This window comes from Stegostoma tigrinum, chromosome 10 (genome assembly GCF_030684315.1).
Source record: "Stegostoma tigrinum isolate sSteTig4 chromosome 10, sSteTig4.hap1, whole genome shotgun sequence".
Classification (NCBI taxonomy): domain Eukaryota; kingdom Metazoa; phylum Chordata; class Chondrichthyes; order Orectolobiformes; family Stegostomatidae; genus Stegostoma; species Stegostoma tigrinum.
The window spans coordinates 26688880-26714939 of NC_081363.1; the positions used below are offsets into that span (position 1 = coordinate 26688880).

Genomic DNA, 26060 nt, shown 5'->3' on the forward strand with positions numbered 1-26060 from the left:
TCCTCTTCAATATCAGTGCAGTTCTTGACACAATCAATCATGACATCCACTTCAACTTAGGAGTTCTTATTTCTCATCTACATGTTGCCTATCAGTGACATTGTGAAAGCATAATTTCAGTTCCAATATGTATGCTGCTGTCATTCACCACCTTTCTCACCTCTGCACTGTCTCTAAATTGTCACAGTGCTTGTCAGATATCCAGAATTGGATGAGCAGAAATTTCATCCAATTTACTATTAAGGTGGCGATGGGGCAGCACAGTGGCTCAGTGATTAGCACTGGTGTCTCTCAGCACCAGGGGCCTGGGTTCAGTTCCAGCCTCATGTGACTGTGTGGAGTTTGCGCATTCTCCTGTGTCTGCATGGGTTTCCGCTGGCTGCTCCAGTTCCCTCCCACAGCCTAAAGATGTGCAAGTTAGGTGTTTTGGCCATGTTAAATTACCCGGTGTTCAGGGACGTGTAGGTTAGCTGTGTTAGGCATGGGAAATGCAGGGTTACAGGATAGAGGGATGGGCCTGGGTGGGATGCCCTTTGGAGGGTGCGCACACGCATGCGCACTGGAATGGTCCGTTACAACACTATGGAATTCTGTTTTTTTTCAAAAACAGTCTGAAGCCATTCCCAACACTGTCTTATCCCACATGTTTTCCTGGCAACTGCCTGAGGCTGAACTAGACAGGTTGCAATAAAAAAGTAAGTGCTAGACAAACGTAATGTCTGGCAGCATTTGGGGAGTGAGAAAATTAATATTGAGTCCAGTATGATTGTGACATAGACTGCTTGCAAATTCGTGACCCTGATATAAGCCCTTGACCACATATCTGTACTATTACCAAGACTGCTTATTTTCCCTTCCCTTAAAAAAGCCTACTCCTCCTTTGCCTCAGCACATCTGATGAAGCCCTCATCCATACATTTGATTCTTGAGTATTCTGATTCAATCCTGTCAGGTGTTCCACATTCTACCATCTGCCAACTCAAGGCCATCTAACCTGTTGCTACCCATCTTCTAATTTTCACTAAATTTAAATCACCCACCACGCTGTGCACACTGATCTACACGGGCCTCTTTTCTTCCATGGGATGTGATGCACTATCAAGGCCAGCATGTGTTGACTACTTGTAACTGCCCTTGTGTTAAGTGGCTTGCTGGGCTGTTTAAGAGGCAGTTAAGAGTCCACCAGTGGCTGTGGATCTGGAATCTTGTGTAGGCTACATTGGGTAAAGATAGTAGATTTCCTTCTGTAAAGGTTATTACTGATAAGGGGGTCATTTAGCTCAGTTGGCCGGATGGCTGATTTGAATTTTGGTGATGCCAACAGTAGGTTTCTCAACCTATCCTCTTACCTGAGGCGTGGTGACCCCTAGGTTAAACCATTGCCTGTCGACTGTTTCTAATGACAGAGCAGACCTATGATCTAATTAAAAGCTTGGTGATTTTATTAGCGATATTATGACACTAGCAGTTTCATGGCACCATTACTGGTACTGGCATTATATTCCATATTGCTTAATTGATCAGATTCCACCAGCTCTCCTGCTTGGATTTGAATCAATTTCCCAGAACACCAGGCTGAGCCTTTGGATTTCTACTCCAGTGATATTACTGTTCAGCCATGACCCCTCTCTTCTAGTTAAGTAGCACATGGATAGTGATTTCTTGGTTCCAAATCCCTCAGTTATCCCTAGGAAAGCCATGCTGAATTTTCCCCAGTACTTTGAGTGTTTCTAAGTGTCCAGCCATAACTTCTTTAATAATCAATTCTAACACCTGATGACAACACACCCTGAAAGACATTTTGCTTGTTATGTTTCAGCCTGATGTAACCTTTCCCGAATAGGATGAAGCCCATCAGGACCTGGGGGACGTCTTAACTTTTGGCGCAATGAGTTTGCTCAGTATTGTCTTCCAGATTTCACCAAGCTCCTCCTTTCCACTTCCTGATTTATTGCTATTGCTATTGCTGGGATTTTTTTTCTTTGTGTCCTCTATAGTAAAAACAGATGAAAAATAAACTATTCACTTCATCTGCCATTTCCTTGCTGTATATGATTAACTCCCCATTCTCATACTGTATAGACTAACACTCACTCTGCCTTTTTTGATACCCATAGAAGAGCTTTATATTTGTGCCAAGTAATCACTTTGTGCTAAGCCACATTATATCCTCCTGATTGAATAATTAAGAATGTTGATTGCTGATTATGCTATGAATGCATCTGAAATGCATACAGTTTTTGATGGGTTTCTAATTGATATATTGGAGATCAACACTTAATAATCTTTGGCACAACTTCAAGGTTCAAATTATACTTAGACTTTTGTCTATTGCCCTTTTACAGAGGCACCAGAGTGTTAGCAATGATTTTAGGTATAAGCAGTTGCCAAATATATATTTTATTAGAGCAATTCATGGTAATAATTAATTACTTCTGCATATCTTGTATCCTGTCAGTTTCTCTTCACATAATTTTCTTATGAAAATATCTAGAATCATTAAGAAAGTGACAATACTTGCATTTTATCTAAGGCTAGTGAACAAGACATCCTAAAGTACCTGAGTAAGTGGGGAGAGCACCAACTGATCAAACAAATGGCAGAAAGAGGTGAGAATTGGTTTAGAAATTATACATCACTTTCTTAATATCTGGTTAACCGGAAGTATAACTAGTGTGTTCTGGCAGGCATTGTGCAAAACCAGGGAATTTTAGAGATAAACACAAAATGAAAACTTTCTAGATAATTACTCCACAGAATCCTTACTTGTTTTGAGATGATGTTACTGAAGTAAGTTATAGTCAGTGTCGAACTTTTAATTCCCTTGATTTATGCATGTTATTTACACCAGTAAAACTGATTTAAATTAAATTCAAATTAATTTGTTTTCTATAGATTTTACATTTGAACATAGCTTGAATTTAAGCTATACGACACTGAATTGTAAAACAAAAAGCATGGTTCAGAATATGGTTTAAAGAAGAATGATACTTAGTCTTATATGCTCAAATTTCAGTTCTGTAACGAGTCTGAAACATGTGTCTTTGGAAAAAGTAAATTGCAAGGTTATTTTTAAATAGAAATAAATAATGTTATGCATGTAGTTGCATTTGTTTTACGTAACTCCAGAATTATAACACCAAGTTTGTTTCCTACAAATGAATTCTTTATCTGGGGTTATTCGTTTGCTTTTTAAACTGAGCACTTCTCAATAACTAAAATACATAAGACATGAAAATACTGGAGATTTTTCTTTAAAAACATACTGATGAAAATTAAAGGTTGGGTGAGTCTTTTTGTTTCAATTTAGTCCTTATTTTGAAAGTAATCTCATTTAACATAAAGGAGTTTGAAGCATGAAGCAAGTCCAATAACGTACTACAATATATGACATTGCAGATTTTTATTTTCCTGCAGCTTTTAAACAAATATTTTTGGTATGAAATATATACATCTCAAACCTCTTGTTCAATCTGAAATGGGCCCAACTCTATTTTGGTACTACAATAAACTAAACTTTATGCAGTATTAGTTTTCAGTCGGTTGTGCAAGGTAACCAAGAGAGTGCAGAGGCACTTCCTTAGTTTGATTTTGTTGTATAATCTGTTTTTCCAATCCTAGCCTAGCAAAAAATGCCTGTCTCCAAATTTTCTGCAGGGTCCCTTCACTTAATGGCTTGAGTTAAATGTATTTCTACATTCTCTCCTCTTCACTGAATCTCTGTTAATACAGACCTTTCAACCTCCTGTGGTAATTTAATGAGTATGGTGGTTAAGGATTAAGAATTGGGGAGGACTAATGAATTTGCTGACAGAGTACTTAGTTAATGACTGGTGTGCATTTTAAATAAATAGTCAGCCTGTTAAAACTGGCCCTTTGCCCTTTTGAATAATTAACAAAATCTCCATAAACCTGACCTCATGTAAAAAAATTCTTGGCTGAATTCTAGAGCACCAAGTCTAGTTTGTGCATTACCCTAGTTTTCCTGTAACCTGTGTTAGCTCCTGGTTTGATGTTGTGATTTTTATACTTCTTGCATTTTTTGTTCAAATCCTTCTACAACCCCATTTCCAATCTCTGTAAACCCCTTCAAATCTGTTTACAAAATTCTGCGTCAATTCTGGCCTCCTGTGCGTTCTATCTTTTTAATCATCTGTCCTAATAATCTCCTTATGTGGCTGAGTGTCAAATATTGATTAATATGGCTGTTAATTGTTCCGGGATGTTTTTATCATATTCAAGATGCTGCATTTGTTGGTATATATTTTTTCTTTTGTCTTCCATTCTTTCGAATGAAAATTTGTAATGATTTCTGTTAATGCTTTGTTTTTGGTTTAGAGCCAAATCTGTTGAGTGGAACTGCGCACAGTGTAAACAAGAGAGGTGTAAAGAGGCGTGATCTTGACCTAGAGGAACTGAAAGAGATCTTGTCCCCGTTGCTGTCTTATGTTCGCATAGATCATATCCTGCCCCAAAACAGCGAAGTTCTTAATGATGCTGTAGGTTTTAAGTTTATTTATTTTTGAAAAGAAAATATTATGTTTGAATTCAAAAGGATGCTCTGTCCCTTAGTTTTGTAACTCAGTTTATGATCCATCTAGTTCTTGGATTTGGCCTTTATCTGTGGTTCACTGTAACAAGACGTGAGCCATGTGGCTGTTTGTCGTTCTCTGTACTTCGGTTGCCTGCCTCTTCCTGCCCCTGTTTATTGTTTTCTTTTTTCATAAATGGATTCACAATACTGCCATTTGCCAATGCAAAACTATTTAATGGCAGCTGGACTATAAATTGGGAATGAATGTACTTGATGCAGAGGAGGTATGTCTTTGGTTAGAGCTGCTATAATCAACAGATAGCAGTTGTGTAAAATGTGGTGATTACTGCCAAGCCCATAATGACTTTTAATCTGGCTGGGAAAAGTTTCTTTTTTTTTGCATCACTCAATAAAATAGAGCTGTACTTCTTATTTAGTCTAAGAGAGCACTGTAGGTGCAAAAGGATAACATAATTGCATATCTTGTTCCATTTGGTGGGGTTTACATAGCAAAGCCAGGAGTTGTAAACCATTTGAGATGCTGACGCCATTCAGCGATATCAATTTTGCTGTTTAGATAAAGAGAGGACTGATTAGCACGCCACCATCCGATATGCTGCCGACAGCAGAAAGTGGAAAATCTCATGCTTGGATACGTCAGAAGAATGCTGGAATATATGTGAAGCCTCGTTTATTTGCACCATATGTAGAGGAGGCAAAGGTACAGTTTGTGTTTTTTTAATAAAAGTAAATCTTATTCCAAAACTGGAAAGATGTTTCTATTAAACACTGATGTGGAGATGCAAGTGTTGGGCTGAAATGGACAAAGTGAGAAGTCACATGACATCAGGTTATAGCTTAACATGTTTGTTTGAAATCACAAGCTTTTGGGGCAGTGCTCCTTCATCAGGTGAAATGGCGGGGGGGGGGGGGGTCCACAGGCAGAGAGATCAATGGGCAGGGATCAAAAGATCATATAAATGGAGTGTGGAATAATAAGTCTCTGCAGGTGATACTTTACTGACACCATAGACACTTCTGATCAATAGCTCAATAGTAAGTGAAGGGTATGATCGATAGTCCAATTACTTGAAGCAGAGAGATAATTAAAATAAGGTGGTGTTGGAGTCAAACGAAACGCCTTTAGTAACTTGCTGAGGGTCTAACCAAAGTAATACAAAATCCAAAACAGTACAAACTAAGGTAAAGAGATCATAACAAGTTATCAAGGTGATGGCATTAAAACAGGACAGTGAGGATTTTAGAGATACAGGACAGTGTGGTAGGGTTACGTGTCATGAACTCAAAGTCACAGTTGAGGCCGTCTTCATGGGTGTGGAATTTGCTATCTGTTTCTGCTCAGTGATTCAATAATAGCTGAGCGGAAACTGAGCCAAATTCCTTACCCATGAACATGGCCTCAGTTGTGATCTTGGGTTCATGACACACTACATGCAACCCCACCATACTGTTACTGTATCTGTAAAATCTTCTTATTGTCCTGTTTTAACGCCATTATCTTGATTAACTTATGATTTTGATACCTTAATTCAGTTTGTACAGTTTTGGATTATTTGTTACTTTGGGTAGACCCTCAGCACATTATTCTAGCTGTTTTGGTTTGTCTCCAGCACCACCTTAATTTTTGTAATGATTTCTCTGTCTGAGTTAGTTGGATCATAGATCATGCCCTTCATTTACTGTTGACACTTTATTCATACCGTCTGACACTTCTGGTCGCCTGCAGAGACTTATTAAATGCTCCATTCACACCATTTGTATGATCTTTTGATCTCTCTGCATAGAAGTTAGTATCCCCCATACCAACTAATAGTAAATAAATATAAACTTTTTTTTATATTTGACTGAAGTATCGTAATCACTTCATAGCCATATGCTGGTGAAAATTTAGAATAATCTCCATAAGGAGTGCATTATCTTGCCTGGACTTTGATAATTTTTATGGCTCACATTTGGCACTGTGCCATATCTTCTGCCCACTTAATTAGAAGATGTTATTTCTCAGTTAATCCTGCTGGGGTCCTGTGTTTTGTACAAGATAGTTTATTAGATTAACTGCTTGTGAAATCTGCCAGTGGCACAGTAATGTGTCTTGAGTGAGTTTGAAGCGTATATTTTTCTAACAACTGAAATAACACACATTTGAGGTTTGAATTTAAAATTTAAAACAACAGTTGGTTTTTAAGTTTGATTACACCAATTTTTATTGTAAACTTCTGATTTGTAATAATGACCTCTTCATTTATCTCACTGTTTGAAAATGGGAAAGCCTAAATAAGTGGCAGGAAAAAATAAATATGCAACTAAGTAAAGGATTGGGTCTGTATTTGAATCAAATGTCATTGTATTCAAAGCATTTAATTGCAACCTTTTTTCAGTTTGGCATAAATGTCAATTAATATATCGATACTCTGTTTTCTATATCAGATTTGAATACTTGAATTCCATCTTGTCAGCCAAAGATTTTCTGTATATGTCTTTATACAGTTCAATTGACTCCAACTTTGCAGTTTGTTTGCCTCCATTCATTGACATTAATTTGGATACATTAAGTTGTTTGTCTATGACAGTTACTGTACACAGTTTTATCCAGCAGTTGTCTGATCTGCAACATTTTCCCTGACTATGGTGGGTCATTTTAATTTTGCAGAGTAAAGATACAAGACAGACAGTTACCTGAGTAGAATGTTACCTTTCAGAAACTTTCTTGTATAAATACTTCAGGGATGTGCTGCACTCTATTTTAGTTAGAGAGTCATACAATATGGAAACAGTTCCCTTGGTCCAACTAGAGCTTGGCAAACTAAACTAGAGCCTGCCAACCATCTTGCCAAACTAAACTAGTCCGTGATGCCTGTATTTGGCCCATATCCCTCCAAATCTTCCTATTCATAAATTTTTCCAAATGCCTTTTGAATGTTGTAACCATACCTGCAACAACCACTTCCTCCAGCAGTTCACTCCACATATGAGCCACAGTGTAACAAGGTTGGCCCTCACCCTTTCAAATTTTTCTCTTCTCATGTTAAAATTATGCTACCTAATTTGAATTCCCCCACCCTAGGGAAAAGACCCTTGCTATTCACCACATCTATGCCTCATGATTTTATAAACCTCTATTAGGTCACCCCTCAACTTCCTAGCTCCAGTGGGATAAGTCCCAGCCTACCCTTGTAACACAAACCGTCCAACCCTGGCAATATCCTGCTAAATGTTTCCTGAAGCCTCTACAACTTGTAGTAATATCCTCTGCATAACTGAGTGAGATTCTGTACACAGAAGAGGCCTCAACTTCCTCTAAGACAGCAACATGACATCCCAACTGCTATACTCAAAGGTCTGACCAATGAAGCATGCTAAACTCTTTCTAAACCACTGTGTCGACATGTGACACAAATTTCAAATAATTATGTACCTGAACCCCTCGGTCTCTGTTCTAAAACATTAAGCAGGGCCCTATCATTAATTGTATAATGTTTGTTTGCTTTACCAAAACAATACCTCGCATTTATCCAAATTAAACCCCATCTGCCACTCCTCAGCTCTTTGACCCGATTGATCAAGATCTCTTTGTAATCTTAGATAAATGTCTTCACTGTCCACTACACAACCAATTTTGGTGAACAATCCCTGTTGAACACTGCTGATCACAGGCCCCTAGTTCTCAAAACAGACCTCTACTGCTGTTTCCTACCGTCAAGCCAATTTTGTATCTAATTGGCAAGCACTCCCTGAATCCCATGTGATCTAACTTTACTAATTTGTTTACCATGTAGCACTTTGTTTATGAGGACTTTAGTAAAGCCTTTGACCTCATCAGTCTTTTTGGTTACCTCCTCAAAGTATGCAAACAAGTTTGTGAGACACGATTTCCCTTGCACAAAGCCATGCTGATTATCCGTAATCAGTCCTCCTTCTCCAAATGCATGTTAATCCTATCTTTCGGAACCGCCTCTAACAACTTACCCCACCACAGTTTGTGTTATGTGTAGTAGCATGTGTGATGAAGCGAAAGTTTTGGCAAGTGTGATTCATTGATCGGTACTAGCTTTCTTTAAATATTGACACTAATACATAAGTCAACATGTATTAATTTAACCATGATGTTTACGGAGTAATACTTTCTTCCAAAGTCCATTGTAATTTGAATAATTTTAAATCCTAATAAATTGAGGCAATCCCTTTAGAATTTTTACCATGAGTGTTATGGAAGCTGAGTTAAATACATTCAGGAACAAAAACAAAGTTGCTGGAAAAGGTCAGCAGGCTCGACAGCCTCTGAACGAAAAAGCAGAGTTAACGTTTTGGGTCTGGTGACCCTTCCCCATAACTTTAGGGCTGAGTGAGTTAGATTTTTGATTTACAAAGTGATCTATGGGTATGGGAGAGCAGCTGGGAAAGTGGAGTTAAGGCTACTGTCAATTCAACTGAATCTTCTAAATGGCAGAGACATCTTTAGGTGGCTGAATGGCCTCTTGCTCCTGTTTCTTACGATCTTATGATTTTTTAAAAAAATTCATTCACTGGATGAGGGTGTCACTGGCTAGGCAGCATTTATTGTCCATCCCTAATTGCCCAGAGGACATTTCAGAGTCAACCACATTGCTGTGGGTCTGAAGTCACATGTAGACCAGACCAGATAAAGATGGCAGCTTCCTTCCCTAAAGGTGAACCAGATGGGTTTTTCCAACAAATGCTGGAGATCACAGTGGGTCAGAGAGCATCTGTGGAGACAAAGCTAGCTAATGTTTGAGTCTAGACCTCCAGCATGTGGTTTTCTGTACAGATTCCAGCATCTGCAGTAATTTGCTTCTCCAGTCTTATGATTGGCTGTAAGCTTGTGCCTTGTAGTAGTAGCATGAAAAAAAATTGTTTTGCTAATTTTTCACATGCTATCAATGTGTTCTAACAAGAAGAAAAACTGATGGCTTAAGCATTACTTTAGTTAGGATAGGAAATATTAATAGTCAGCTGTTTGCTTTTCAGGCACTGTTTGTTAAAATTGTATGTTGCCCTAAAATGACAAGTGGCTTTGACAGGAGGGACTTGGAGTTCCACAATTAGTGAAATGTTATTCCTCATCTGAACAGCTTTCAGTGTTCAGTTGATGAACTTCATTATGAAGTATTAAGATTAGCCCCATTTTCCAGCAAAACTAATAATTATAAACTTCTCTGAAAACAAATTAGGCTTTTTAATTGTCCATCGTGCCGTTAAATTTCCAAATGATAACATTTCATGGAAAGATGTCAAAACCACCACTTCCACTTTAGAAGTTTAGCAACTTTGTCTCTTTCTTTTCTTCCAACAATCTGTCCATGTGTGATTGATTGTTGCATGAACTTTTATTCTCAGGCTGTTTTGGATGAAATGATGGTTGAACAAACAGATCTTGTGCGACTGCGCATGGTTCGCATGTCGAATGTACCAGACACACTCTACATGGTGAACAGTGCCGTACCACAATGTTGTCATTTAATCAGCCACCAGCCAATAGGTACACCATCCAATCCTCCTACGATCATTGCCAATGAAATACCTGGTGAGTGGTGCATGTTTTGTGGTTTTTTTGCGGCATATTTTGACCAAGGCAGCAATTGGTTTCCCCTCTTTCTCTTACCACTACCCACCCCTCACGAATGAATCCCCACCCCATTGAAATGACCTATACACTTGCACAGCATTTGAGAAATCTGATATACTAACAACCAGTTAGCCTCTGCTTTAGACAAAATACATTATCTAACTTCATCTCCATGTCATTAATGGCCCAAGCGTTTAGCACCCTGTTTTCATGTTTTAAAAAAAAAATTGGTGCCCCTTAAGTTTGTTTCTTGCTCCTAGTCCTGATGAGCAGGAAATGAGAAGCTTAACTTTGCATCCATTTTTAACCATGTTTGTTTGTTTTGCGTAATAAACAGCATTTTAAGACAATTAACGTGCCTCTAGCATAATTCAGGATATACAAAAAGTAAAATCTTTAATTTGCGTTGGCCCATTGGGTTATACCTGTTGTACTTGTGTTGGTTTGTGGCCCTGGAAGACTATCTTATGATCTAGCTTAAATAATGCAGATTTCTGCATTTGAATTTTAGCTTTCATGGAGAAGTGACTCCAGTAAACTGGCTTTTTTATTCCCTTGGGTTTTTTAATCTGTGTAATAATTCAGCGCACAGATCCAGTTTGATCACAAGGCTTCTTGAAAATCCTGTTGTATGTGAGTGAATTTAAAGAAATGCGAGTTAATACTCAAAGTAAGAGAGAAGCTGATAGCATTTAATTAATGAAGGTATGTGTGGGAGACCCAAATCTGTAAGAGTCATATAGCTTCAATATCTTCCCTACAAGAGGCTGGTACGTAAAGGTGACCGCTTGAGTGAGGCACAGCTCTCGAACCTGGAGACAAAGTACATCTTGACTTTTTTAAAAAAATTCACCACCCATGTTTCTGTATCCTTATAAAATGTCTATAAATACAAAATTTCGTGAAGTGTTTATTAAATAAATAAACATTGCTTTACAGTCCCTCCATTGAATATGGTGAAAGATATGATCAGGCGTCTGCAGGAACTTAGACACACTGATCAGGTCCAGCGTGCATACGCATTGAATTGTGGAGAAGGAGCAACTGTTAGCTACGAAATTCAGATTCGAGTGTTGAGGGAATTTAACCTCCCCGATGCTGCTGTTGAGCTGCTTCAGGTATGTGAAATGTTACTGACCCTGTAAATAATGTAATCGATCAGTGCAGATTAAAACTGATTTCAGAGTCAGTTTATGTTCAGGAAGGTACAACTGTGCTTCCAGAAAACTATTAAGCAATGTCTTGCATAGTTGGTTTCTGACCAAAGCAATTTACTGCAATATAACTAGCTGAGCAAGATTGACTAAATCACTTCTGAATTGTTTAGGCTGCAATTAAAATTATTAATCAGCAGATTAGAATTTTTCTTACTGTTAATACTCCACAGTTTTTTAAAACCAGTAGATGTTTATACAGTATTCTGTAAATATAAGTATGATAGGATAGCTCTGATAATGAATTATGTTTACACTCCACAGAATCCTCATAAATTCTTTCCTCATGAACGATTTGGTGATGAGAGTCCACTGCTGGGTCTTCGTCAGCACAACCACTGTAGAATAAATAGCTCACCATCTGCAGAATACAGTGATATTGAACCTTGTGCTGCATTCCATCCAACTTTACCACCACCATATCAGCCTCCTGCACCCCCACCTCATGAGAAACACAAGGTAGATTGGAGGCAAAGGCTGCCAGGCCAATTGTCATCCCGCTCCTTGTCATATCCTTGTAACCGTTCTATGCTATATCCAATGATAGCTTCCAGGCCTGTTTATTCATCTGGTGGCAAAGTAATGCCTCCTGATTGCACCAACTCTTCTGGACTGGTTCGGATAGCTCCAGAGCTGACAGTAAGTTCTGCCTTCCCAATATTAGATTATTAATGAAATGTGAGAGAGTTTGTGCCTTTCTTTACAATTTTTGGCCTAGATTTTAGAATCTAAAATGGGGTATTTGTATATTTCTACTGAGAGTTAATTTTAATCTGAGTTATTGACTACTTGTCAATGAGATCAAATAGTGCCTTTCTTTTCTGCTTTAGACTTCAGTAGCAGATAGCCTCAGTCAGCTGCTGCTGTTCAATAAATTGAGCATTTATTTGTAACTAGTCAAACCCGCATTTTTAGTTTGTTTCCTGTTTTGTATTACAGTACAATAAGTGTACATTTCAGTGTATGCTACAAAACTGTTAATTTTTCATGGAATTTGTGTTTCAAGTAATGAGTAAACCTGGGACTGATTTTTGCACATTTTGGATCCCAATTTGAGTGTTGCGCTTTTGTACCAATGCTACTGATTACTGTAATTTCAGTAGTTCTGCAAAGCAAGTTTTCAGACTTGTGCATGGATTGTTCAACCTGTTGGAAGATTGTTCAAGCTTCCATGAAATGGAGCTGCATAGCAGGTGCCTCGTCAGATATCTGTTTGATCACCCTGTTTTTAATTTTTTTTCTCGTGTTCTTAGTTGTGAGCAAAGAAAATTGTTCTGGTGTTGAGGAAATGTATTGGACATTAGCAAATGCTGTAGGCTAGATCCCTGTTTTGTTTTAATAAGGAAAGATCTGAACCTGCTGTAACTGGTCTCCTTTCAAAATACGATTTTTAAAAAGACCTAATTGTTTAATTTGAATGACTATTCACCTTGAGAGAATTGTTTCTACAATTGATGGAGAATGTTCATGTGATCTTAGTCCAGGCATCAATTTGATTGTAAGAGTAGGAGAAGCACAAGGAAGTTGTCAAAAGGACACCCTGCTAATGATTACCTGAGAATGTTTAGTTGTCCATTGCTTTTGTGTTTTTAGTTCCAACTGAGATGCTTTTAATACAAACATTTTAATAAGATTTCATATTTAATTTATTCAAAATATTTTGCATGCTGGTAAATATCTGACAAATTATGTTCAGTATATGTCTCGTTTATAAAGCTACGGAGTTAGAAATTCTACGTTTTGTTTCATTTTATAAATGTCTTTTTTTTAAAAAAATTCTCCTAGAATACTGAAGGTACTTTAAATGAACTAATGCCAGACATTGCGATGGGTGTGACATCCTTGAGTAATCTATCACTGAAGGATAGAAGGTTTCCAGAACGGAGTCTGAATGCCGAAATAAACCAAATGGCTTCAGATTCTGCATCATTTCCACGTCCTGCTCCATATATACACAATAGGCATACACACAGTACGAGGAGGAAACCTGACCTGAAAGTGGAGTATCCAGATCTGTATGACTTCTCTTCCAGCACAGCTTACCGATCATACACTCCAGGAACCAGCAGACGTACGCCAGCTTATGCACAAGGAACATTTTTGGGTCCAGACTTGTACAGTCACAATAGGCCAGTAGCAGCAAGTTTCAAAATGACCTCACTTTGCAGTGAAACCTCGAGTAAACCAGAAGAACCACGGAGAGAATACTTGCTGCCTCCCGAAGTTCATCAACCCCGACCCAGTGACCCGCCATACTTTGATTTCTTAGAGCAGCCTCCACACAGGTTGGACTTGGCACTTTTACAGGAGTCTAGTGGAGGGTCTCTGCATACTAGAAGTAGGGGTTTAATGGAGACAGATCTAACCTATGGCCTAACGGCAAGTCGAGCTTTGCGTGTGCCTTGTAGTTCTGAGAATCATGAGGCCACCTACAACAGAAGGTCATCTGATGATGGCATGCTGGAGCCAGGAGTCAGTGTCCAGCCGCACAGAAACATTCAGAATAGGGAAGATACATTAAGCCGAGAAAGGAGATCACCAAGCAGACCTGATCTTCCATACAAAAAATCTGCTCTTTAGTGATGACTGCATTATTAACTTGGCTTTCATAATGTTTTGTATATATAACATTTCTACCTTGCTCTGAACTATTTCTAGATGGTTTTCTATGACTTTTGTGATATCTTGAAGACCATGTCTTGCACCAGTATTTTCATGCTTTCTAATGTTTAAATAGTCTGCTTAATCGAGTTTACCATTTTGAGAAAAAAATGCTTGATCTGTTACCTCCTTTTTACAGGTTTGTTTAAAAATGTGGATGTACTTTGTGTGTTGAATTAAGGCTGTGTGATATTTAATGGTGAGCTGTATGTCTGAAAAGTATTCTGACACCAATTGATGTATTTTCTCATTTTTGAGAAAGTTTAGTCTTATTTAGAATGGATGGTATTCTTTTGAAGTATATTCTAGGCATTGGAATACACTTACAAGAGAAGATTATCTGTATTCCACTGGCCCACTGCCTGTATTGAGAGCACAGATCCTAGTCAATCTGAATCTGTAGTCTTAATCTTGAGACAATCAGATTGCTGTGACAATCGGTTTATAAGATTAATGTTTTAATATATGGAGAGAAGCTGAATCCCAAAGGCAGAAATCCTAGCAACACAGTAGCTAGAGTTCCATCCAAAACTGCTGCCATATCTTTTGCCTTGTGTTGATCTGTGGCAGGTTATGTGAAACCTCTTTGGCCTTTCTCCTCATTTGATTAGGCAGCTGCTTCTCAAATTTTTGAATGATATGTTGGTCTCATTAAATTGTGTACTTTGAAGTATTGGAATCAATCAACTATTGAAGTGAATAGCTAGAATTTGAGGTCTGTTATATTTTAAATTTACATTTCCCCTTGCTGCAACCAGGTAGATTTTGCATATTGCACATATTTGGGCTGTATTACTCCCTTGTTGAGGGACTTTTCTGTTGTCCAGCATGTGATGAACTTCAGGCTCAATTCCCAGGTGAGTCAAATCCAATGCTTTTCTCAGTTTTCAAAGACTTGTATCGTCTGTTTGAAGGGGAAATCGTGTTACACTAATCCTAGATAGAAGGTGAAAGTATGTAGGGAGTTGGGTTTTTTAGTTTAGTTGTAGCTAATATATGGATTTAAAGAAAAATTGCAGACAGAAACTTTTAAGTAGCTAATAAGCTGCAACAAGCTCCGTAGAACTAGTGTTTTAGTTGTAATCCGTCGTGGTATTTTTAAAATATTATTTGTAGTATAAAACTGGATTGACAGTTGTGCACAGATGTTTACTTTTATTTTTGTTTTTCCTGTTGTGTTTTTTGCATGATCAGAATTAGAAGTAAAATGGGAAGAGACAGGATAGTGTGAATGATTAACTGACTGCCAGTTTACAGTGCAAAGCATGGGTAACAGAACTGATCTCTTCACTGCTACTATGCAATCTAATCATCTGTCGCTAGTGGTATTACAATCAAAATGATCTGTTAAGATGTAAAACTTGAGAGCTGCAATATAATCATGAAGGTTTGTTCCTGATGAGCAACTTTTTAAGTGAATTTCAGCTGTTGTAGAACTCCCTGCTCTGAGTTATTAGCTTGTGAGATTTGCTTTGCAAAGACTTGAGTATAAAATTGAGGGGCTCAGGCTAAGATATTTATTAAACAGAGGCCTTGCTTGCTTGCTTTTTCTCAGGTGGAGATAAAAGATCCTAAGGCACTATTTTGAAGAGCAGCAGGGAAATTCTCCTGAACATCCTGACCAATAGTTACTCCCTAACCAACATCTCAGAATAGATTCTTTAGATAATATTGCATTATTCCTTTGTGGAGCCTAGCTGAATACAAATTGACCGCTGCAATTCTGACATTACACCAAGACTACACTTCAAAAGTACTTCATTAGCTTAGGGATGTCCTGAGGTTATGAAAGGCACAACAGAATTTTATTTTTGTTACCCCTGGTGCATGGAGATATTGCTTTCAGGGAAGTGGGGTGGGGGAGAAAAACATTCTTGTCTATCTCAAATTACACCTAGGCAGGTGTATTGTTTCCAGATGTACCTTTAGTTTTAAATAAGATTTTACTGGATTAAGCAAATGCTTGAAAATTAGTTTTGCTCAAACTGTTTTTAAAAGAATTTGTTGCTTCTGCTCAGCAATTTTTCAAGTGTTTCTTCAAAATTGTAAAAATGTAATATGCCTGGAATCTGTCTCATCGTTAAATGTAGAATAATCTAACTGTCCCAGTATACAGAACAGTATCTCAAAGCTGCCTGAACTGCTGCTACATTTTTATATTGTTCTAATGAGCTGTGTATCTTATTTTGCTTTCCCTACCAACCACCAAATGCATGCTCTTAAAATGCTGTGGTTTATCAATTTAACATAGGTTGAATGTTAGACCTGTACAAAATCTTGGAATCTCTTTAAAGATGAAGTTTTGGTGTTTCATAGCAAAAGATTTTTAAAACCTTGCATTTAGTGTTAATCTTTTCAATGATTTGTTTTGGATTCTTCTGATCGAAGCTGTTACTGGGATACAATGAAGTGCCTTCTATACTAAAGGCTCAAGTATCAGTAATGTTGATCAAATGTCCTATGCAAGTGTTTTCTACAAACTGCATAACCATCTTTGTAGGTTCTCCTATGCTTCAATGTATATATTGTTTTTAAAGAGACTATTTTTATTTGAGCATCTTAGCAAGATTATTATTGCTTAATAAGATGCATCTCCCTATCAAGTATCATGGTAGTTGTACAGAATCTGATCTATTTTTCTACTATTCGGGGTGAGAGAAAAGCATGTAACAAATTCAACATTGCCATAAGTGGTGTTTCAAATAAATGGTCTATAGAATGTCTCATTCATTTTTGAGTTGTAAATTTGGTTAATATGGTGTGAAATGTCCAGTTTTAAATTAATCACTATGCTGCAAAGTGGTTTACCAGGAGAGTGCTGCAAGACCTGCAAAAAGATAACTGAACCAGAAGTTACAAGTTCTATGTAGCAATGTAAAGCATATTGTCACTAAATTTTCGCCTTAACTCATGCCCATAATTGAATTGTATATCAAATCCAGCTCAAATGATCACATTAGCTTTCATAAAGTTAGTGTTCAATATCTTCCCCCATGTAAAACTTCTGCACTAGCTCTGGCCTCATTTATTTACTTGTCATAATTCTGTTTGCAAGGTAGAGTTTCTTCTAAAACCCTTCTTCAGACTCTTCTCCCCCATGACCATGAAGTGTTTTCTTCATACCTTGTTCAAACAAAGACATTACCTTTTTTCAAGACTGTTACCATTTGGGGATAAAGGGCCTTCTCTAAATCCAGCATTGAGGAACGACTAAAGACATTCAAAATATTGGAATGAGAGATTTGGGCTTTCTAGTAATCAGTTAGGTAGCAAAGTAACCAAGTTTTATTGGTGGTTCTCTTCTCATAGCAGATTTATTTTGTAGTTAAATATTTGCTCAGACCTTTCACTCTGCTTTACAGATTCAGCGTTGGAGAAGCTGCATTAAAATGTTTAAAGTGTTTATTGAAGCAAAGCCATTAGACAATGCAAAAAAACCCAAGTCCATGTTTCAGTTATAACCTGCACAGACTGTAGAAACAAAATGCATTTAAACTAAGCACTTAATAGAACATTGTTTTAGCTTAAATACAAAATTGTTCAGGTGATGACGACTAAGTGAAGATCCAGATTTCCACCTGACATCAGTGTTGGTTTTGTCCACAGGCAGTAGTATATCTTGACATACTCCTTTGTAACTTGATAAAGCACATAGAATGGAATATTGGCATTAGTTTATTTTAAAAGTCACATTGAAATATTATCTGGACCAAGGGATCCTTGACATTAAAGCACTTGCTATCTTCCCAAACCAGAAGGATTGTGTCTGCTTCGTGACAATCTTTTGGCTGCTGGATTTGCTTACACCACCAGTGCACTCAAAAGGTCCTATCTAATATTAACAATTTTTTCAATTTCTAAATTATGCACATTTAGGTCTTAGCCTGCTGAATCATCCCTCCTCCCAGCAACATTGGAGGCATTGGACAAAATTAGGTAAGTTGAGGCTTGCATATCATTTTATATTCAACATCTATTATGCTGCAGCTGTCAAAGTTGACAAGAGTTACCTAGCTAATTAGGAGGGAGTACAGATAACCCAAGGAATGACTCAGTCATGTCCTAAACTGTCCAAATGTTTATTATGGGCATTACTGTTTTAAAAAGTTTAAAACCACAATGCATACATTGTAGAAGCCATTAATTTCAATTAGAAAATCCAGTTATGCAGAGTTGGATATTCCTCACTACAAAATGTGCACTAGTGTTGAATTCTCTACAAATGCTGCTGCACATTAAGTTTCTCTGCCTTAGTGAACCTCATGAAACATGGGCAAAAGAAAAACAGGGTCAACTAATTTTAATTGCTACTGTTGAAAAAAACAAGTCTGAGCAATTGATGATTTCTGCTTTAACTGCAAAAATACTGCATTCCGTCCACCCGCCGTCGCTTCTTTGACTGCAGTTCTTCAAAGAAATGCTGTATATCTTCACTTGTGACCACCTATTGGATGTTAAAATAGGACCAGTGAATGTTTAATTTTTGTTGAAACAACAGATTTCAGCTTTAAGTTAGGATGGCATTAACATTTTTACTGTCACAACGAAATGGTTTCTCTATTATGACAGACCGATCATGTTTCGATGCATTTCTGGTTACTGGTGTTGTGTAGCAACCCAGACTTTCTCTGCCCCCTAGCCTAGGACTGCTCCAGTCAATTATCGCATTTTGCGAAACCTTGAAGTTACAAATCACCAATGAAAGGGTCATTTTAAAAAAAAAATGGACAGCAGGAGAGAGGTTTAGAACCTGAAAACAAAATTGCTGAAGCTCAATTGTGATTTCCGCAAATTGGAAAACAAGGCACTACTTCCACCTTGGTTAGTTTCAGAAAAAAAAGTGTGAAAAGTAGTCACCTTTTCACAGGGAGGTCAAAGTTACAAAGTAGATATGCAATTCCAGAAGGCAAGATGATTTGACTAAAGTCTTGTTGGGACTGCACTTGAAATATTGTTATCTGGTCTCCTCACCTCAGAAGGCTACATTTGCAAATGTCCTCCAGACAGATTTGGGGATGTAGGAATTGTCCTACCAGCAGAGTAAAGGTGACTCTGCCTGTAAGCCCTAAAACAGTGGTTCCCAAATCATTTGAGTATTGAGGCACACTGAAAAATGAGGCACTCGTGCACACACTGAAAATGAGGTGCGTGCTCCAGGTGATAAATATCAGTTATAGCCTTAGAGGTTTGTAACAGTGCAGGCAACCATGTAGAAATCAAAAGCAAGGTTTCCAGACTTGCCAAAATTAAATCCTTAACAGTGAGCACAGCGGACTTCAAAATTTCTGCACCTGTACAATTCATCTGTTAATAGGACCCAAGCCTTTAGAGGAAATCTTGCATTTCTGTTCATTAAAATGCAACCAGTTGTGAGGTGGAATAATGTCCATTGAGTGGGTGGGAGATGAGGCTGAGGCTATTAAAGAGAAAAGAATGCTGATTGAAGCCATCATTATTGGCCTCATAGTGGAGGGTTGGGGGGTGGGAATTGCACTGAAGCGGGATGGTAGAGGCCAAGGCCTAGAGTAGAATAATCTTTTGAAATAAAAAGCACAATCACATTTCTTCCCTTCCCCCCCACCCCCAAAAAAAGCACATCACTGCATGTCATTGAAGTGGTTGCTAAACATCAGATGTCGTGTCTACGGCGACTGAAACAGACAACAACCTCAAGTGTGAATAGTTTTCTTCCTGCCTTACCAAAAGATACAGAAATCCCCTCCATTACAGGTATGAACCAAGTGATACTCCACTTCTGAAAGCAGGATCTGACCACCCAATTGGATGACCTGATTTAAGGCATCACCTTTTGCATATCCAGAATTCAGGGAGGAATAAGCCACAGTCCTGAAGTACATCACTGCCACAGCCAGGAAGCCTGATGTGGTTGTCATGGAAAAACCTCTGGAGAGTTCAAAATCTTTCCCCTCAGGCTGTACATCTGATGTTGAATATATTTTAAGTATTAAGACTATTACAATGGTAGAGCGTGGAACATGCTTTCTTGCAAACTGACGAAAATGAAAGTCAAAAGCTTCTTTTATGCTTTCATTTACAAATCAAGTATTTTGCAGGAGCAAAAGAGGTGTGGAATTTGTATGCCAAGTGACCAGCTGGTAACAAGGGCTGGCTTGTCTGTCTGACTAAACAAGTGGTTTACAGCAGTCTTTGTACTGTTAGTACCTAGGAAACAAGATAAGCACCTTTTGAAGGTAATGAGATTCTGTTGAAGAATCTTAACTGATTTCATTTTGTAATCTGTATTTTAAAAAAAGCAGAAACTGATGGGTTTTGAGTCTTCGACATTTTAGTAGAACAAATTGCTGCTCATCCAAGATGGAATATCAGATTAATATTCTGAATTGATTTGACTTCATTCTCACATGCAAACAAAGATCAAGTGAAAGGTTTGTAATGTTGTGCTCTGGTGCCATCTTCAGTGTACAGACATATTTGTGTCTTGAAAGAATAAATAGAGCAAGTTTGGCATAAGAATGAAGTTTTTTTAAAAAAACAATTTTTAGACTTTTCACCAAGTCCTGAACTGAGCTAGGACCAAGTGTTTTAGCAATAGAACCAGGAGATAGAAAAGGTGTGCAGAAAGGCAAAGTTAGGTGATCATGAGGGACTTCAATACGCAGGTGGACTGGGGGGAAAAAAAAAATCAGATTGGTTTGCAAGAAAAGGAATTTGTGGAATTTTTTTTTGGAGCAGCTAGTGGTGGAGCCGGCTAGGGAACAGGCAAAACTGGATTTAGGGCTGTGCAATGAGGTTCTTGATAAGGGAGCTTAAGGTGAAGGAACTCTTTAGGAGGCAGTGACCATAATATGATTGAATGTACTCTGCAATTTGAGAGGGAGAAGACAGAATCAGAGGTAACAGTTGAATAAAGGCAAGTACAGAGGCAGAACTGACTGGGGGACAAGCCTAGCAGGAAAGGCAGTGGAACAGCAATGCCAGGATCTTCTGGAAGTAATTCAGGAAACACAGCAAAATTTCATCCCTAGGTAAAATGAGCAACCATGGCTTAATAGGGAAGTCAGGGATAGCATGAAAGCATTTAATGAAGGGCAGTGGGAAACCAGAGTATTGGGAAGTGTACAAAAGACTAGAGGGCATCAACAAAAAAAAATTAAATTGGAGGGTAAGCCAGCCAGTAACACAAAAAGGAGAACTGTAAGAGTTTCTTCAGATATATAAAAGGCAAAAGTGAACACTAGACTGCTCGAAAATGACACCAAAGAAATAGTAGTGGGGAACAAGGAACTGGCTGAGAAACTGAATAATTACTTTGCATCAGTCTTCACAGTGGAAGACACAAGTAATATCCCAGAAATTCGAGACAGTCAAGGGGCAGAGCTGAGGATGGTGGTCATCACTAAGGAGAAGGTGGGAAGCTGCAGAAGGATTTGGACAAGTTAGGAGACTGGGCAAAGAAGTGATAGATGGAGTACAACACGGGAAAGTGGGAGGTCATGCACTTTGGAAAGAATAGACGTAGGGACTATTTTCTAAATGGGGAGAAAATTCAAAAGTCTGGTGTGCAAAGGGATTTGACAGTTCTAGTCCAGAATTCTCTCTAGATAAACTTGCATGTTGGGTCAAGAGCTAGGAAGATAAATGCAACTTTGACATTTATTTAGAGAGGACTTGAATATAAAAGCAGGAACGTGCTTCTGAGGCTCTAAGGCTCTGGTCAGGTCATATTTGGAGTATTGTGTGCAGTTTTGGGCCCGATATCTTGAAGGATGGACTGGCCCTAGAGTGGTTCAGAGGACTCTGGGTCTATACTTGATGAAGTTTAGAAGGATGAGAGGGGCATCTAATTGAAATTTACAGAATAGTGAATAGCCCAGACAGAGTGCATGTTGAGAAGGTGTTTCCATTAGTAGGGGAGACTAGGTCCTGAGGGCATAGCCTTAGACTAAAGGGAAGACCTTTTTAGAACAGAGATGGAGAAACTTCTTCAGCCAGAGAGTGGTGAATCTGTGGAATTTGCTGCCACAGAAGGCTGTGGAGAGCAGGTCATTGAGTATATCTAAGACAGAGATAGATAGGTTCCTGATTGTCAAGAGGATCGAGGGTTCCTGGGAGAAATGTTTCTCAACCCCTATCAGCCATGATTGAAAGCTGGAGCAAACTCAATGGGCTGAGGGGGCTAATTTCTGCTCCTATGTCTTATGGTCCATGCCAACACAGGCCATTTTGACAACACAAAAAGATAGTTGTGAGAGGAAATTAGAGCCAAATGTCACCAGCAGATAGATGGAAGGTGATTCTATGAATGTAGAAGATATGGTGTAAGGCCAGGGTTGGTAGTGTGGTCAAAAAAGGGGAGGCAACAGCACAGTGGTCTTATGGCTCTTATTAATCCAGAGACCCAGGTTCGAATCTCACCATGGCAGATGGTGGCAGTTGAATTCAATACAAGTGTGGAATTGTGTCTGATGATGACTGCAACTCCATTGACAAAAAGACAACCATCTGCATCACTGATGTCCTTTAGGGACAGAAACTACTACCTTAACCTGGTCTGGCCTATGTGAGACTCCAGATCCACAGCATGTGGTTGACTCTTGACTGCCCTCTGGGTAATAAGTGCTGGCATAGCCAGTGACACTTGTCCCATGAATATTTTTTAAAAAATAATATCTTTCCAGATAGCAGAGCAAAAAGGCCAAGTTGGCTAAGGTCACTATTGAAGATGCTTTAGTACCACTTGAAACCAAGCAATAAAACAACTCTTCCTCCTGAGCTAAAAGGTGCAAGGAGTCTGGCATTGTGACCATGGCTCCAGAGAAGCCAAGGTGGAATAATGTCAAATTGTCAGAGGATGGATCAGTAAGGAAATATCCAAACTCTTGACTTGAATTGGGTTGGATCACTTGCATGGTTTTACACAGGATCTGGAATTTGGCAGGAATCTAAAGCACTTCACCGTATCTAACACCAGTGTTTTTGTTTCTTCCTTCTGGCTATCTTACTGAGGGAAGGTTCCAAAACTGGGGGGGAAAAAAGTAGGGGCCCCCAGGCTGCTAGCTTATTCAATAACCATCTTTTAACAAAAATTTCCTCAGATCAGTGTTCAAGGCCAGGGACATACGCACAGTAGAATAGTAGGCCAATTCTCCCTTCTAACTGCCCAGTCCCCACCTCCACCATTGTAGTGTAGCCAAACTGTGTCCCTGTTGCAACCCCATTAACATCAGCAAACAGCACAGAACTTGGCACAACTCTACATGAGGTATGTGGTTCATTTTAACCTTGAAGTTCTGATAGCTGTGAAAGAAATTTCAGACAATAAAACATTTAACAATCCTTACCTTTCCCTCATCTGCAAACCTTTTCAGATAATCTTTCAGTTCAGTCTTTAAATCATTGTATTCTAGTCAAAGAGAAAAGAAACCACAAAACAGCTCATTAAAGTACTCTGTACTCTCAAAGCGAACATAATGACTTAATTCTGTGGTCCGTCATTTCTTATCCTGTACAGAAAATAAATTTGCTGGAGACAAGCAATCCTTCATGTGCGTTAACACTTTAACCATAGAAACCAGGCAAACCGAAGCTACAGATTTACATAGCATTTTCACAATACACACATTAACAGTATTTTATCAATTATTTAGTGATATCTTCACCTTTCAAAGAAAAACCTCATGAGCAAATAGCTTCAACAGGCAGCAGCAATAGCTTCTTAATGGGAGAGTTTTAGTAAACCTGCCCTAAGGGGCGAACAGGGAAGCTTTAAGGATCTAGTAAGAATTAAAATACACTAGTAATATTGAAAATTCACCCATTCCAACACTCCACTCCACTCCACTCCAGATCCCAAATCCTGAACATATATACTAGAACAAATGAAAAATTTAGTGAGCAGAATCAGATTTCATTCTATCTATTGTCTTTCAATCACTTTGTACAAGTTTAGGTACTCAAAATCTGTTGAAATTTCACAAAAATCAGCAACTGACAAAAGATTTGGCATATTACTCTGGACATTCATCCTCTAATCTAACTTCACAAGGCTTGATCTCTCAATCACTGAGGTCTACAAAAAGTGACCTAGTACCTAAGGGTTCAAACTAAATTGCTTTAGAAAAAAAGTCTATTCAATTATCACCAGATGGGGGGAAAAAGGAACAGTTTACCATAAATGAGTTCAACTTGTTGGATTCTATTCATGTTGCTCAGAGCAGTCATCAATGGATCACATTTTTCTCGTTCAGTCTCTTCAACTGTTTTGCCTTTAGTTTCATAGGCCAGCACAGTGTCAAATTCATCCAACAGAAAGGAGATTTCCAGTTCATTATACAGGTTCTGAAAAGAAAGACCAACTCTTTCTTGTGAATACAAACTGACCAAGTCGCAATGAGAAATTTTATTTACATCAACACCCTACCAACAAACATCTCACTTTAAAAACAAAGACTGTGAAATGTCAGATACAAGATAACACGGTGTGAAGCTGGGCGCACACAGCAGGCCAAGCAGCATCTTAGGAGCACAAAAGCTGACGTTTCAGGCCTAGACCCTTCATCAGAAGTGGGGGTGGGAAAGAGGGTTCTGAAATAAATAGGGAGGCGATCAAAGATGGATACAGAAGATAGGTGGAGAGGAGACAGACAAGTTAAAGAGGCGGGGATGGAGCCAGTAGAGGAGAGTATAGGTGGGGAGGTAGGGAGGGGATGGGTCAGTCCAGGGAGGATAGACAGGTCAAGGGTGTGGGATGAGGTTAGTAGGTAGGAAATGGGGGTGTGGCTTGAGGTGGGAGGGGATAGGTGAGGAAGAACAGGTTAGGGAGGCAGGGATGAGCTGGGCTGGTTTTGGGATGCAGTTGGGGAGGGGAGATTTTGAAGCTGGTGAAATCCACATTGATACCATTGGGCTGCAGGGTTCCCAAGCGGAATATGAGGTACTGTTGCTGCAACCTTCGAGTGGCATCATTGTGGCACTGCAGGAGGCCCATGATGGACATGTCGTCTAAGGAATGGGAGGGGGGGGGGGAAGAGTTAAAATGGTTCGCGACTGGGAGGTGCAGTTTATTGCGAACCAAATGTAGGTGTTCTGCAAAGTGGTCCCCAAGCCTCCACTTGGTTTCCCCGATGTAGAGGAGGCCACTACGGGTACAGCGGATGCAGTTTACCACGTTGGTGGATGTGCAGGTGAACATCTGCTTGATGTGGAAAGTCTTCTTGGGGCCTGGGATGTGGGTGAGGGAAGAGGTGTGGGGGCAGGTGTAGCAGGGAAAAGTGCCGGGGGTGGTGGGGTTGGAGGGGAGTGTGGAGCAGACAAGGGAGTCACGGAGAGAGTGGTCCCTCCAGAAAGCAGACAACGATGGGGAGGGGGAAAAAATGTCTTGGGTGGTGGGGTCGGATTGCAGGTGGCATAGATGTTGGAGGATGATGCGTTGGATCTGGAGGTTGGTGGAGTGGCACGTGAGGACGAGGGGGATTCTCTTTTGGTGGTTATTACGAGGACGGGTTGTGAGGGATGAGTTGCGGGAGACACAGGCGAGGGCGTTCTCAACCAGTGTGGGGGTGGGGGGGGTTATAAAGAGTTGTGGTCCTTGAAAAACAAGGACATCTGGGATGTGCGGGAGTGGAACGCCTCATCCTGGGAGCAGACGTGGCGGAGGCAAAGAAATTGGGAACAGGGGATGGCATTTTTGCAGGAGGGTGGGTGGGAAGAGGTGTATTCTAGGTAGCTGTGGGAGTCGGTGGGCTTGAAATGGATATTGGTTTCTAGGTGGTTACCTGAGATAGAGACAGAGGTCCAGGAAGGTGAGGGATGTGTTGGAGATGGTCCAGGTGAACTTAAGGTTGGGGTGGAAAGTGTTGAAGTGGACAAACTGTTCGAGCTCCTCGTGGGAGCATGAGGCAGCACCGATACAGTCAGTCATCAATGTAATGGAGGAAGAGGTGGAGTTTTGGGCCAGCGTAGATACGGAAGAGGGATTGTTCCATAAATTCACTACTCTCTGGATGAAGAAATTTCTCCACATCTCAGTCTGAAAGGTTTACCCCTTCTACTGGACTCCCCCTGA

At 39.3% G+C, this 26060-nt stretch overlaps 2 protein-coding genes across 5 annotated transcripts in view; one reads left to right on the forward strand and one right to left on the reverse strand.

Annotated features, from left to right (window-relative positions):
• Positions 1 to 16728, forward strand: part of btbd7 (BTB (POZ) domain containing 7) — a 49827-nt gene extending 33099 nt beyond the window's left edge. Inside the window, exons 5-11 of one of the 3 annotated variants that reach the window (XM_059649061.1) lie at positions 2534 to 2609; positions 4339 to 4499; positions 5112 to 5255; positions 9911 to 10097; positions 11079 to 11257; positions 11618 to 11992; positions 13139 to 16728. In XM_059649061.1, coding sequence (XP_059505044.1) covers positions 2534 to 2609; positions 4339 to 4499; positions 5112 to 5255; positions 9911 to 10097; positions 11079 to 11257; positions 11618 to 11992; positions 13139 to 13933 — 1917 coding nt within the window. In that variant the 3' untranslated portion in view covers positions 13934 to 16728. Of the gene's footprint in view, positions 1 to 2533; positions 2610 to 4338; positions 4500 to 5111; positions 5256 to 9910; positions 10098 to 11078; positions 11258 to 11617; positions 11993 to 13138 lie in introns of those variants that run through there. The other 2 variants (XM_059649062.1, XR_009446226.1) reach the window with 2 other exon arrangements.
• Positions 16729 to 17398: 670 nt separating this feature from the next.
• LOC125455735 (putative E3 ubiquitin-protein ligase UBR7) overlaps positions 17399 to 26060 on the reverse strand; it is a 35049-nt gene continuing 26387 nt past the window's right edge. For both annotated transcript variants that reach the window (XM_059649064.1, XM_048538116.2), the window contains 3 exons: positions 24166 to 24334; positions 23338 to 23399; positions 17399 to 18458 (listed from right to left, as the gene is read on the reverse strand). In XM_059649064.1, the coding sequence (XP_059505047.1) occupies positions 18366 to 18458; positions 23338 to 23399; positions 24166 to 24334 (324 nt within the window). In that variant the 3' untranslated portion in view covers positions 17399 to 18365. The remainder of the gene's footprint in view (positions 18459 to 23337; positions 23400 to 24165; positions 24335 to 26060) is intronic.